Below are 15,004 nucleotides of genomic sequence, written 5' to 3'. Positions count from 1 at the left end.
TCATTATTTCCTGTTAGTAATCAAACATTAGCCAGGGGAAGTGGAACATTTCAAAAGTAATTCTTTGTCAAAAATCTTCAGATATACCTGAATGACTGTTGTCATAGGGAAAATAAATGGATATTTCTGAATAGCAGTGTAGAAAGAGAAGGTCAAACACAGTGGGTCAGTGGCACAAACACATTGAACACAGTTGTAACTTTGACCATGGGCTTTAAATTATCTTTTTATTCATCAGCACTGTTGAAACCTTTTCAATACACAAAATGTCAGTCATTAACTCACTATGAAGTTATCATTGTTAAAATGCACAGTGATCATTATTTCCTGTTAGTAATCAAACATTAGCCAGGGGAAGTGGAACATTTCAAAAGTAATTCTTTGTCAAAAATCTTCAGATATACCTGAATGAATGTTGTCATAGGGAAAATAAATGGATATTTCTGAATAGCAGTGTAGAAAGAGAAGGTCAAACACAGTGGGTCAGTGGCACAAACACATTGAACACAGTTGTAACTTTGACCATGGGCTTTAAATTCTCTTTTTATTCATACAGTGTTTGCAACAGCCTGTTGTCAGTGAGTATTTTTCTTTGAGTTCACATGTATTTACCTCTTTGCAGTTGGAGTAGTTATATGGTTTGTCTTCACAGCACTAGGTGGAGGCTTGTCCCTGCTGGGCGCAGTAACGTCTGCTCATTCAACCAGAAGAGGACTGTTTCTGCGTCGGTCAGAAACACCTATAAATCAGACGGTCATTTACCTCTGAGGCTGTCCTGCCTGGAAAAATAACAGCATCAGTTGTTACAGCAAAATGCCCCAAAACAACACGTTTACGTAAAAGTGGCAAAGCCCTCGAGTTCCTGCAGGAAATCGGACTCTTCCTGAGTAAAGGGGAAAATACTGAGAGGTTGTACTAGATCAGAAAAGGCTTCTGTGTGAGCAAGAATATGAACAATGCTCCCGTGTTCAGTGTTGCGTGTCAATAGCAGTTACTTTCAAATGATTTCCTCAAAGCTGTGTTAATTCCTGACAGCATGAACGGCAAACAAACACTGTGCAATGTACTCAAAGAAACAGTCCTGCAATTCTGTTAAGTTATGACATGTTGTGCTGTAAATGTCTGCTAATGATTTTATCTATGGGTGATTCTCTGTGTACCAGCCAGACATATCAACATGTGGCTGAAAGCTACACTGTAAAAAAAACGGTAAAAATCTGGCAGCTGGTGCTTCCAAAAACTTACTGTCAAATTACAGTTAAATACCCTAATTACAATAACAGGGTATATGCAGGAATCCTGAAGTCAAATTTAATACCTTTTTAAGACCCTTTTCATACATTTTAAGACCTCATCGCAACTTCGAGTTCTAACCGGTTACATTGGCGACACACTTTACTATATTGATTGTAAGATAGCACAACTAAACAGAGTGCAGACAGACTACTGAAGCCTCCTCTACACATGAACTTCAACCTCTCTGTGAAGGTCAGGTTTAATGCAGTATGCTGCTTTGTTGCTTCTGTACTCTTTCATTCCAGTAAAACTCCTCAGAAACCATTAGAAACCAGTATTTGACCAATAAACAAAACAATTGACAAAACTTTGAACTATGAAATATATTAAACTTTGGTGAGCTTCAGCGGGGTAATGCCATATAGGAGCTCCCTCACAAATACCCAGGGGTTAAATTGGGCTGGGGCTGTCCGGGGATAAGCCCGGCACATAGGACGATGCTCTGACGTCATCACCCTCACACATTTGTCATATGTTTACAAAAAACGATATATATGTTAAGACTTTTCTCGTTCTTAATATAGACTATATTTAGGGTCGATATGTGTTGACCTTACTTTAAAATAGCAGATCTCTGTGACCGGATATAGTTTGGCTTAGACCCCGGCCCCACGAGGACGCATACAGTAAAACGCATACGCAAACGCAAAAAAGTCTTCAGTTCACACGCATTCGATTCATTAACGTGTCCGTTCACACTGGACCGCTGGAAATGCTGGAAACGCTGTAGTACATATGCCAGGCCTGTAAGTGGCGCTGCTGCCGCCACAAAATACACCACAAGCAGCGAAGAAGACCCCGGAGCATGGTTGTCCTTCTGTTTATTCTCCGCGGAGGACGGCGTGTTCTCCTGCTGTAGGCTATGGTTGCGTTCCAATAGTCCATTTAGCTTAGCTTCCTAACCAAGTGAAATGACCCGGAAGTACGTCAGTGGCAGCCATGTTAAGTGCCGTTCCAATTCTCCAAATGAAAGGAAAGGAGGTTTCAAACTTCCTTTATAACCTCCTTTAGCTTAGGAACCACTGGACCTCCCTTGACGAAAGGAGAGGAGAAAATGCTGCCCCACAATGCATTGCAGCCGCAGCATTTGCCGTCACTCAACAGTCGGCCGTTCACGGAAACAACCGATTATGACCGAGAAATTATATCATGAACGTTACGGTGCTTATTAAGCATTTAAAAACGTATGTGGTAAGTTGCCAAAGTGCTTTGTTCTGAACGTTCGTCAGTATTATAATCAAAAAGAGAAATATTAACTTTAGTTTTTACTGAAATGATCAAATAAAGTCAACATTTCACAGTCTTTACTGAGCTGTGTGGAGTTTGTTCAACTTTTAAAAGATGTTTGAATGGTGATGTACACAGGGATAGATGTTAAGGACTAACGTTTATAATAAATACATTTGTATTGATTTTAAGATATTTTCATAGTTCATACAATCATACGTATTGGGATCATTTGTATTAATGTGGACCGGAGGGAGAGGGTGACGAGCATAAGTTTCACTTTCCTTTTTTATTTCAATTCCAACTTTGGTCATGAAGAATATGTTTCTCTGTTGTCCACGTTCATAAAGCATAAAGCAACAGCATCAGAGCACGGTGCAGAGTCTCTAGATGAGTTTACAGTAGTCCCTCCTTCTTATTATACATCCATGTTGTAGTCCGCTATAGAAAACTGTAGTTTCCATAGTTTCCCCACAGCAGCAGACGCACATTCATGACGTCCGCTGGCGCATCATAAACACGTCAGATAGTGAAAGTGCATTCGGATTCTCTAAAGTACCAGTCTCTTCTCCTAAGTCCTTTTGAATTCTCCTATCCACTATCCCTTAACCCCGTGACGTTTCACTCAAACAAAAACCATAACATTAAAGTAAAAATACTTTAACTGAAATAAAGTGCAAAAGCAATTAATATACAGGAATTGTCCTTAACCCTTTATTCATTGAAATTCTAAATTGCAACCCTAGTGTTATTGGAGGATATAACAATACTGTTTTACTTTTATGACATTTTCCAAAATATTTAATTTTCATATAAAAAAATCAAGGTCAATGAAGTGATCATATATGGTTCCTTGCCCGTTTGTGGTAAAAAAAAAAAAAAAGCATGACAAATACATAAGGGTGAAAGGAATATTTATTTTAGAACATTAGAACATAACTATGCACTTAAATACAATATAAAAAGAGTGTAGTAGTGTTGTCACGATACCAACATTTTGGTTTCGATACCGATACCAAGTCAAGAATTGCGATTCCGATTCTTTTTCGATACTTTTCTTAAAAAAAGGGAAACAGTCTTAAATGTAATTATTGTGCTTTATTTCACACCAGAACCATAACCATAACACAAACTTTTAAACAATGAGAACAATAAACAAAATAAATGATAAGAATTCGTATTAAATAAAATTCAGCATCATCTCAAACAACTTTTTTATTTTATAAAATATAATTGTTTTAATATTTTATTAACATGTAATAGTACAGTAATATAAATAATTATTAACAAAATATATATTGCAGATGTTAGCCACATTGGTAAGTTAGCTAAAAAGATAGCCATATTAGACAGTTATCATTGCCATTAATTGCCTTGTTTGTCACAAAATAAATTACACTGGTTTGACTTAGATTTGAGGGCATGGGCTTGAGCATGATGTAACTATGTTATCTATCACATTCGCTAACCTGTCTGGATGCCGGTTGGCGAGGTGCTTAGCCAAGTTTGATGTGTTGGCTCCCTTGGTTTGCAGGGATCTAAAACATGTCTTACAGACAGGCCTCGTGGTGTCCGTAGGCTTGCCCTCACTGTCAGAGATATAGCTCAAATACTTCCAAATTTCGCTTCTGGCGTCTTTTTTGTCAACAAGCCGAGGCGCAGCGGCAGTTGCACTCCCACTTGCAGCCATGCTTCTCGTTTTCTCACATGCTCTGGCAGCTAGAACACACACGGGTCTTTATTAAAACGGCGCTTTCTCACCGGAGTACTTTTCCCCGTCATTCTTAAAGTACCGATACCAATGAAACGGCGGAATCGTACCGTTTGTAACGGCAGGGTATCGCAGTACCTTTCAAGTATCGGTACACCGTGCAACACTAGAGTGTAGAGTCATTTCTTATGTGGGGTATGAAATATAATATAAATTATGTAAACGTTTTAGTGCAAGGGTATGAAATACAAATTTGTAATGTAAACGTTTTAGTGCAAGGGTATGAAATAAATAACTGTAATGTATACGTTTTAGTGCAAGGGTATGAAATACACATTTGTAATGTAAATGTTTTAGTGCAGGGGTATGAAATATGTTTGTATATAATGTTGACCTGCCCAGGGACTGCAGATGGAAATTAGCAAACTGCTATATTCTGTTCCTTTTTAACATGGTCCCTGAAAACTAAGCTAACTAACAAAACATACATAACATGAGAAATTAGTCAAATTCCTCATGGTAACTGACAAAACAGTTACACATTCATGCAGAGGTGGACCTTGCAGACCCTGCAGACCACATTTGACCTTACAATGTTGCCTTTCCTGCTGCAGTACTTGCAGGTCAGGCGATTGGCATGTACAGGGGCATGGAAGAGGGAGGGATCAAACCACACAGCCACATTTGGGGTGTGGCTGCGGTGTCCACGGACAGGCTGGGGGTCAGCAACGGTCACGCTCTCAACCAATGAAGATGAGCTTCTTCGGGAGCTAGACTTGACTGGCCACTGGTTGCTGGCAGCCCTGAACACCTGAATTCTGAAGCTTTTCAGAGGCACGCCATTCACACCAAGGGTCTCGCCTGTACATGATCCAGGCATTTGTGAGGCTGACATCAATGGCGTATGCAAACATACGCTTGTACCACCTCTTGGACTTCACGGGGGTGCGGTAGAGGTGGACCAACATGTCACTCTTATCAATGCCCCCCATGTTGGCATTGTAGGTCCGGATGACAGCTGGACAGCTCACCGGCTCCTTCGTCTTCGTCTCACTGCAGTACCTGATGACTGAGGATATAGGCTCCACCCCCATGTCTGTTGACAGCAGAGATACTGTTCTGTTGTCCTTCCACCTGACAGCCAGGATCCCAACATCACTCATGATGTAGTCACATGTTCCACGAGGGACAGCCTTTTTCTCCATTCCCTTGATGGACTTGAGCGGGGGCTTTCCAATTTTATTGTCCCTGGCTGTCCCTGTATACCTGCAGTTCTGGTCTCGGAGGTACCGCACTAGCTCCAGGCTGGTGAAAAAGTTATCTGCAAAGATGGCTGTGGTGCTGGGGGAGGACATGGTACTTGCCAGGACAGAGACAATCTGGCTGGTGGCACCCATGGCTTGTTGTTCAGGTGTCAGGGGGACACCGTGGGCCTCCAGAGTAGTCTTCCCCTGGTAGAGCACCATGTCGTGGATGAAGCCATCCGCAGAGGCCCTGGAAAACAATTTAAAACCCCACTTGTCTGGCTTGGTCTTTATATACTGCCTCAGGTTGCCGGCTGTCTTCCCTTTGTAGGCAACCATCACCTCATCCACAGACTGTTTGGGGGTCTGCGGCTCACGCCTGAAGGCAGAATTGAGGAAAATGAACAGTGGCCGGATTTTGAAGAAGCGGTCAATGGAACCAGGGAGCTCAGTGTTGTCATTGAAATGGAAAACCCTTTTCAGCAGCCTGAACCTCTTTGAGGACATCAGGTTGGCAACTTGAGGGACTCTGGTCTCCATGGCCCAGTAATCTTCAACAGATGGGAGCTCTGAAATCTCCATATACATCAGGATGGACAGAAATGTCATTATCTCATTCTCATTGGTGGTGAAAGTGGTGTTAATGTCCTTTTGATTGGCGTACAAATTAGTTTGGTAGGTGATATGAGTGACAATTTCGGGGCCAAAGTACCTTGTGAAGTACTGAAAAGAGGTTTCAATGTAGTCAGGGGGAGAGTGCTGGTATTCCGGCAGTTCTGTGTTTTCCAGGTCAGCTTTGTGCCAGGTGGTTGGCCTTGCTGCTGACTTCCTGGGTTTGGTGGGCCTCTTGGCTTGTAGTGCTGGCTGCTCATTGTCACCATCGTCGTCGTCGTCGTCGTCGTCATCATCATCGTCATCGACCTGGAGCACTGCAGGCTGCATGGACCTCCTCTTGGCAGAGGGGCCCATGTCACGTGGGCCTGGAATGTCGAGGTTGTGAGTGGGTGGGACAAAGTCAGGGTCTTCCACATCGTCATCTTCCTCCTCGTCATCGTCACTGATGGCAGGGTGTGCTGGCACAATGACAATATCCTTTCTCTTGGAATAAAACATCCGAGTGGACAGTTGCTAAAAATTAAACACATGCAACAAAACTGTTATAAGGTCATACAACTGACAAAATAGATTAAAGGTGGGGTAGGTAAGTTTAAAAAACCGGCTCGAGTGCACTAAAATGTGAAAGTACACAGCCGAAAAGAATCCGCCCCTTCCTTCAGACTTCCTTACAGAGCACCTCCTCCAACACACATGAACGTGCACATGACGTCAGCAGACTGGTGAAAGTGGCCGTCTGTTGCTGGCGAGTCATTGAAGTACTGCTGCAATGCACGCCCAATGACGGCACGAGATACATTTGTGCGTGCACGAGATGGAAGGCTGACAGACAAGGCGGCAATCCAATCCGTTTAGCCGGCCCGGCTAAACGGATTGGTTGTACTTTTTACAGTATTACGGCTTCCACAGATGAAATTTTTTAATGGATTTTTTGTCAAAGCACTTCAGATATTCATTGCTATCGGGATGTTAAGAGCATTCCATGGAATATAACAAAAAGTGTATCTGGAGCCGGTTTCTCAAACTTACCTACCCCACCTTTAAATAGAATATCATTCACTATTTATGGCTTGAAAATGTCTAGAAATTGGTTAAACTTTTCACTGAATCACTGTGTTATACAAACCTTTGGCAACATTATAACATAAAATCCTAAATTGTATTGCCTTATTTGTAATTAAAATGTGCTATGTATGGCTTCCGCATCGGGTAGACAGTTGCTACAAATTAAAGACATGCAAAAAAAACTAAAACAACTGCTATAAGGTCATAAAACTGACAAAATAGAATATCATATTCACTATTTATGGCTTTAACATTTCTAGAAATTGGTTAAACTTTTCACTGAATCACTGTATAGTGTTATACAAACCTTTGGCAACATTATAATATAAAATCCTAAATTGTATTGCCTTATTTGTTATTAAAATATACTATGTATCGCTTACTAGACGGATCGGGTGTATGTCCAAATATGGTCATATCCTACTAACTCCAGTGTTTACCTGAACGGGGCGTATGATCAAATATGGTGCCCGAACTTTTCATGCCGTATTTTCACTAATTTCACTCACTTTTCCGCTAACAACACAAATGTCCTAACCTTGCACAACTATTCAACCATACAATGTGTGAGTTTCGTCAACTTACCATGGTTAGTTTAGTCGTTTCACAGAATTCCGTGAATGAACGGAGCCGCAAAATTGCCTTTTTCCGGATTCCGAGAAAACCGGAAGTTTGAAACGTTTCAGGCCTCTGCTGATTGGTCAAATTCCCCAATGGCGGGCTTTGTGGCGTAGAGTTATCTTCGCTGATTGGCTGGGAGAAAACCATATGCTTCTCGACCTCACTGAGTTGCAGCAGTGACGCTATGTTTGGTGTGTGCGGAAGTGATCAAATATGGTTCCTCGCCCCATAAAGGGTTAAAGATTTGACAGGAAAACACTTTCCTCTCTTTTCAAAATCCATTGTCTTAAAATGTTACATTCAAATACCTTAAATAAAGTTCTGATGAGAAAAACAGTTTTTTAGATTTTTTTAAAAATTAGATTTATATGATCAAACACTAAAATAAATACAGAACCTAAAGTTCTACAGCTAGAATACTGTTATTTTACAGGTTTTTCTAACATTTTCCAAACAAACAGGTTCAACAAAATGACATCACAAAATGTTCTGTCGGAAACAATTACTCTGAAATCTTATATATATAGAAAAATTATAGTACAACTAATTAATACAGCATTTCATATTTAAACTAGGGCTGTCAGTCGATTAAAATATTTAATCGCATGATTGTCCATAGTTAATCGCGATTAATCGCAAATTAATGGCACATTTTGTATCCGTTCTAAATGTACCTAAGAGGAATATTTTTCAAGTTTTTAATACTCTTATCAACATATGAGTGGACAAATATGCTTTATGCTAATGTTTATTATCATTTGAACAATGTCAAATATCCTCATGAATATTAAACACAACAACCTCTGAACATTACAAATATTCGCCTCAATTCAACCTGGAACCTCTCTCATACAATAATACAATACAAAGTGTGTGTGTGTGTGTATGTGATGGATCGTTGGAGCTATGTGCAACTCAAGGCTATGCTCGAACGGGAGCTGGCTGGACGCTGCGATCATGTTGCGCGCACTATCCGTGCTGAGTGTGCTGACTTTTCGTACAATGTCCCACTGTCTGGCTTCCTGCATAAAGTCAAGTGCTCGGCGCAGTTGTGGCGAAATGTCGCTCCTCTGTTTTCATTTAAACAGCTCCTTAGATCCGTTAGCGCAGCTAGCTAGCACCAGATGCTAACAACAACAATGCACGCAAGGTCTCTGTCTCGCTCGCTCGGGCCACACATACACACACCCTCCCGGTCCTCCCAATAGCCAGTCGGTGCCTGCCGGTGAGCGTGGAAGTGTGGTCTGCCACAAGCGGGCGGCAGGAGCGGGGCTGTCAGCATCAGCTTGTAGATGGTATTTTAAACTCGATGCGCTCTGAAACTACGGGGCGGTCGAGGAAAAAAAACACACATGCGTTAATCGCGTCAAAATAATTAGTGGCGTTAATTTTTTTTGCGTTAACGCGTTATTAACGCGTTAACTTGACAGCCCTAATTTAAACATCATACTTATAAACAGTAGAAACAAAAAGTAAGTTGATTTTTTTAAGAGTACTTTGAAACATTCTCAAATGAAAATAACAAGATTTACAAAATGGCGACATATGTTCACATTGTCAATTTGAAGGAGCAGTGTGCAGGATTTAGTACGTCTAACAATGGGGATGTAGGTTCCAACCAATGGATAACTTGTTCACTCACCCTCCTATCCCAAGTCTGTAGGAGAATTGGCTGCAAAAAACTTGAGGCCCAATCATGTTTCCTCTGTCCATTCTGCGCTACTGTAGACGTGGCAGTGCAACCTAGAGGACAAAAAGATCAGAATCAGAAACGGGTTTATTGCCAGGTAGGTTCACACGTACGAGGAATTTCACTAGGTGTCGTGGTGCATACATACAAATAAAAAACTAAAATTAAGAAAAGTACACAGATAGCGAACTATATTAAGAACACTGTAATAAAAATATAGTAAGATAGCAATAAAATAAAGCAGTAATTTACATCGAAATAGAATGCAATAAATTATAGAATATAAAATATGTGCAGTAAGCAATATTTAAACATTGCATTATTTACCATCCTGTGATCTCCATTAAGTAATGCATAGAGTCTGCGTTGTGGCTGAGGTAAAGTGTCAGTAGGGGGGGGGCGGGCCTTGTTGAGGTGCCGAGAGCTTTTGGTCCTGATGGAGAGAGGTTCTGGTCCTGATGGAGAGAGAGGTTCTGGTCCTGATGGAGAGAGAGGTTCTGGTCCTGATGGAGAGAGAGGTTCTGGTCCTGATGGAGAGAGGTTTTGGTCCTGATGGAGAGAGGTTTTGGTCCTGATGGAGAAAGGTTTTGGTCCTGATGGAGAGAGGTTTTGGTCCTGATGGAGAGAGGTTTTGGTCCTGATGGAGAGAGAGGTTCTGGTCCTGATGGAGAGAAAAGCTGTACTTTTTTGGTGAGGGAGCAGATGTTCTGCTCCCGTTTGAAGTCCTGGGCGATGATGGTGCCCAGGAAGCGGAAAGACTCCACATCAGTTACTGGGGAGTCACACAGAGTGATGGGGGCGGGTGGGGCTGCGTTCTTCCTAAAGCCCACAACCATCTCCACTGTCTTGAGAGCGTTGAGCTCCAGGTGGTTATCCCTACACCAGGTCACCAGATGGTCCATCTCCCACCTGTAGGCAGACTTGTCCCCACCAGAGATGAGTCCGATGAGGGTGGTGTCAAACTTCAGTAGCTTGACAGACTGGTGACTGGAGGTGCAGCTGTTGGTGTACAGGGAGAAGAGCAGAGGGGAGAAGAGCAGAGGGGAGAAGAGCAGAGGGGAGAAGAGCAGAGGGGAGAAGAGCAGAGGGGAAAGAATGCAGCCTTGAGGGGAACCAATGCTGATGGTCCGGGAGTCAGAGAGGTGTTTCCCCAGCCTCACGTGCTGCTTCCTGTCAGACAGGAAGTCTGTGATCCACCTGCAGGTGGAGTCGGGCACGTGCAGCTGGGAGAACTTGTCCTGCAGCAGAGCCGGGATGATGGTGTTGAAGGCGGAGCTGAAGACCACAAACAGGATCCTGGCGTAGGTTCCTGCTGTGTCCAGGTGCTGGAGGAGGAAGTGAAGTGATAACTATTGTTTCTGAAATTCCTTTCTCTTAAAGTGAATACATAAAATAAAAAAACAGTGGAGCTTACCCTAAAACTAACCACTGGATAGGGTTAACCCTAATCCATATATTTTTTTTAATTATTATTTAAAAAAAAATATATATAGCACCAAATTGCAACTAATCTATATCTACGGTCACTTTTCACATTGAACATGAGCTCTTTTATTAAATAAACTAAACGCTTTCATTTTAAGTTGAGTTTAGTGTTTTTGATGCTAAGAAACACTGATGCATTAATCAATAACAATAATCCACAGCTCCTCTCCCTGCTCCAGAGGATTTAAAGAATATATCAGCAGTAAACCTAGGGGAAGCACTGACATTCAATATTATGTTAGACACAAGTTAGTTATTACTCACATATCAAAGTCTTTTCATCTGCAAGATGGAAGAATAGCTGGGTGCTGCCTGGAGAGACTGATGAGGAGTCACTGGCTGGCTTCAGCAGCTTTCCACACAAAGCCATCACATGTTCTGTTCCATAGTCTTCACTGTCCACTGGTGCTCTGTCAAAAGAGTGAACATCACAGCTGTCATGGTAACCCTTTGTTACACAACCAACATGTGTCAAAAGTTACCCAAATTAGTTTAAATTGTAAATATCTTTGCAATAAATTACTTCCAGGAATTCCTCAATTAACCTGTTTTTGATCAACACCAATTCTCATTTTAACTTTCTTACTTTTAAAAAAATAAAAATCATGTTTGTATCACTACACTTCTAAGGCACAACATGGGTAACAAATTATCCGTATTATTATGTTATTTCATGCATGGCTGAGTGTTTCTTTAAAAATACATTGTTTTTGATTACCACAAATCATTATTTTAATTCTCCCGTTCTAATTGATGAACTAAAATAGTTTATGCCAAGTGTACGGTGGCCGGCAGGTGCAAACGCTAAACAACGGCCAAAAACACACACATAAGCAGGAAACACCTGCAAATAATGAAATGAAAAACCAACAAACCCTGAAAACACATACAACAGAAAAACGCTGCATTTACAGAAATGATGCAAGCTAAACCTACAACACACAAACCCCGAAAACAAACGCAACAGAAAAACGCTGCAAATACAAAAACGATATGCAAAGTCAAAAGCACATACAACCGAAAAAACACATTACAAAAAAAAAACATTCCGGAAGTGCTTCAGGCCTCTAGGGGGCTCGCTACGTGGAACAGATCGATGTATGACCAGACATAGAGAGAACGAACAAGAGGAAAGAAAGTTAATTTAAGTGGAGAAAGATATAAGAAGGTAAGTTTTGTTTTTTTATACATAGAGCGTCATATTTATATAGCTAGCGTTAGCGTGCCTAACTACTACACCAGCTGAGGGAGGAGAGCTTCACGTGAAGAGAAGAGAAAGTGAGGGAAGAACATTGTAAAGAGATGACAAATCAAGTGCAGGCAAATAACACGGGCCATAGTGAGTACCGCGGAAAAAGGACATTTGAATTCTTAGCAGTTTGTTTATATTTATGTATTTGTGTATAGATGTTGCAACTATACAGAGCTTTAGCAATTGCCTGTAACTATGGTCATGCTAATAAAGCTATTGAATTGAATTGAGAAAAAGAGAGAGAGAAAGTGACAAAATGTGAAGAGGGACAAAGTAATGACAGGATAGTAGTGTGCATTAGACATTCAAGGAGAGAGACAAATCACAGATTCAACGGTGAACATGATGTATCTATTTATTTAGCTAACCACTATTTAGACTATGTGTTTTTGATTGACTTGATTACATGGATTTACTACATCAATGTATGTCTTTTCAGGCTGCCATGTTTTGTCCTTTCTGTGGCCAGCATCTGGGGACAGTTCAAGTGCTCTGTGGCTCCTGTGGCAAACATGTACAGTTTTTGGCAGAAGTTGAACACAACAGTAAGTTCACTTTTTGTATTGTATCTGTTTCAAATGCAAGAAATAAGGATTCAACACACTGCTCTGTTTAGAATGCTAATTGGCAGATGCATACACTAGTTATCAGCATGAAGGACACATTTTTTCATTGTCTGTTTATGTGAAATATGTAGAAGCCATCATTAAATTGTAGACCAACGCATGATTAAATACACAAAACAGCTTATATTATACATTCATAATTGTGTATTAGTTATATCTTTATAAAGAACATTATACATTTAGAATCAGATTTTAAGACAGTGAGCCATGACATGTTTTCTTCTTTTTCTCCTTGTGTTTTTGAACTATAGAAGTTGCAATCATCCTCCCAGCATGAAAGTATTCGTCATCTTTTGCAGCTGTTGATATTTTTTGTTAAATTATTATCACGTTAACCAACAGTTGCCACGTTATCATAAAGATATACAGTATAAGATAATGTAATTGTCACGTAAATCAAGCTGCAAAACCCATAAGCAGCTCCTATATTTACAGTACAGTATTGAACATAAGACAGATTTGCGAACATCATTACCTGCATTGTCGAACTTGAGGAATTTCCTGTCCTGTGGACCATCAAATATTCTTCTCATTCTCAGGCATTCCATTAGGAGGGTCAGGAACTCACGCTTGGGACCACCAGTGTCCACTCCATCCTCAGTTTGTCCCTCATCATCAGTAAACTTAACCTGCATCTGATGAGAGGGGTCGAATGAGGCCCCTTTGAAGCCGCGGATTGCTCCATCCCACACATTGGCTCTATTAATATTGAACCTGCTGCAAGAGGTATTTTTAATTTTTGCAGAGAGTTCTGCAACAATGTGTGCCGCAGTCAGGTATTCTGTGCTGGGAAAGACAAAGTGATGTATTGTAATATTAAATGATGAAGCTATAATAAGATTTACAGTATAGAATAAAAAAATCAAGTGATAAAAGTAACATTTAATACATTTCCTCTGCAGTTTGCTCCGTTTCCTCTTCTGGAGTGCATACACAGTTGTGTAGTTGCTGCAGTGAGAAGACAGTTGAATAATGACTTTCAAATACATAATATATGCATGACAGTCATATTTGCAAAAGGATGTCGATCCTCTTCCTGGTTTTTTTAATACATTGGGTTCTAAACTGACAACAGCACTTTGTCATACTCCTGCACAATCCTTGTAAACATTTGAAATGGATGCAACAAACAATATCTGACCTTTGACAAATATTTGTGGGTGTTTTTTGTATCGTCTTCACTAAGATGTTGTGGGTGTCCTTTGGAAATGTATGAAAGTATAATTGTTCAGCTTCCTGGCAATATTACCCACTGTGATTGGAGGCTATGCAAACAACCAAATGTACAAATAAAAATACACACCAAACAACTGTGTCACGATGCAACTGTCAACATCGTTTACCTATAGAAGGTGTTCTGACCCGGGGCAGACTGGACCTCTTCCTGGAATGGGGTTGGTTCTCCATCCTACTTTTACCCAATAAATAATGATGCAGTTGATCTAATGACAGTGTCATTAGCACACAAAGGTATTTATTGATTTAATGTTCACAAATTCAAACCTACATGGTATAATTACATTTGTAATTAGTCTTACCCGATCAGATGCTGGTTGTGGGTGCCTGAGAGGTCTGATAAAGGTAAACAAAAAATATATTCAAACTACTGTACTGTTAAAACATTCTGCTTCTTGTGGCACAAAATAACATGTTGACAATGTTTTATTTGACCCTGGCAAACTGTTGTCCATTCTGGGAGTGCTCTGTTCATTTGGAAAGTCCCACACCTGCATACAACACACAAATGACTGACTGAAATAAAATAAATTCACTTTAATTAAGAATAAATGCCACGATAGATCCAAACTGTCAGCAAGACTGTCTCCAGATGGCAACTTTGCAAAAACCACACTGTCCTCGTCACTTGAAGAGGTTGTTCCAGTGTAACCTAAGAAAATAAAAGTGTCATGATTAATACTATACAAATAATTGTTCCCCTACGTCTGTACCTATCATCAAATGTTGGTTTGAATCCTGAATTATTGGATTGACATCAATCAGAAAGGATTCAATCGAAACACAAAATGTTTGTGAAATGTACATTATATTGTTGACCGTCTTTTTCACTCTCACATTAGGATTTAGGGCACAACAAACCAACATTGTTGTGAGAAAAAAGGTTAATTTAGAATTACAATCCTTAAGAGGGAATTTATAACAGTTTGAACAGAA

General features: G+C 40.5%; 1 protein-coding gene and 2 long non-coding RNA genes across 3 annotated transcripts; all 3 read right to left on the bottom strand.

The window, feature by feature from the left end:
• Nucleotides 1–4,251: 4,251 nt before the first annotated feature.
• On the bottom strand, nucleotides 4,252–8,109 carry LOC117532556 (piggyBac transposable element-derived protein 3-like). Its single transcript, XM_034195918.1, has 2 exons — nucleotides 7,744–8,109; nucleotides 4,252–6,606 (listed from the first exon to the last, which is right to left on the bottom strand). The coding sequence occupies exons 1-2, from the start codon at nucleotides 7,924–7,926 to the stop codon at nucleotides 5,005–5,007; spliced, it is 1,785 nt and encodes a 594-aa protein (XP_034051809.1). The 5' UTR covers nucleotides 7,927–8,109; the 3' UTR covers nucleotides 4,252–5,004.
• A 938-nt stretch (nucleotides 8,110–9,047) lies between these two features.
• LOC117561452 lies at nucleotides 9,048–10,010 on the bottom strand. Its single transcript, XR_004571382.1, has 3 exons — nucleotides 9,797–10,010; nucleotides 9,422–9,522; nucleotides 9,048–9,101 (listed from the first exon to the last, which is right to left on the bottom strand). It is a non-coding gene; the product is annotated as an uncharacterized LOC117561452 (long non-coding RNA).
• A 2,946-nt stretch (nucleotides 10,011–12,956) lies between these two features.
• On the bottom strand, nucleotides 12,957–13,542 carry LOC117561496. The gene is made up of 2 exons (XR_004571386.1): nucleotides 13,308–13,542; nucleotides 12,957–13,131 (listed from the first exon to the last, which is right to left on the bottom strand). It is a non-coding gene; the product is annotated as an uncharacterized LOC117561496 (long non-coding RNA).
• Between the last annotated feature and the right edge of the window lie 1,462 nt (nucleotides 13,543–15,004).

This window comes from Gymnodraco acuticeps, unplaced genomic scaffold (genome assembly GCF_902827175.1).
Source record: "Gymnodraco acuticeps unplaced genomic scaffold, fGymAcu1.1, whole genome shotgun sequence".
NCBI lineage: Eukaryota > Metazoa > Chordata > Actinopteri > Perciformes > Bathydraconidae > Gymnodraco > Gymnodraco acuticeps.
The sequence above is the reverse complement of the archived record's forward strand: the minus strand, read 5'-3'. Positions and strand labels throughout refer to the sequence as shown.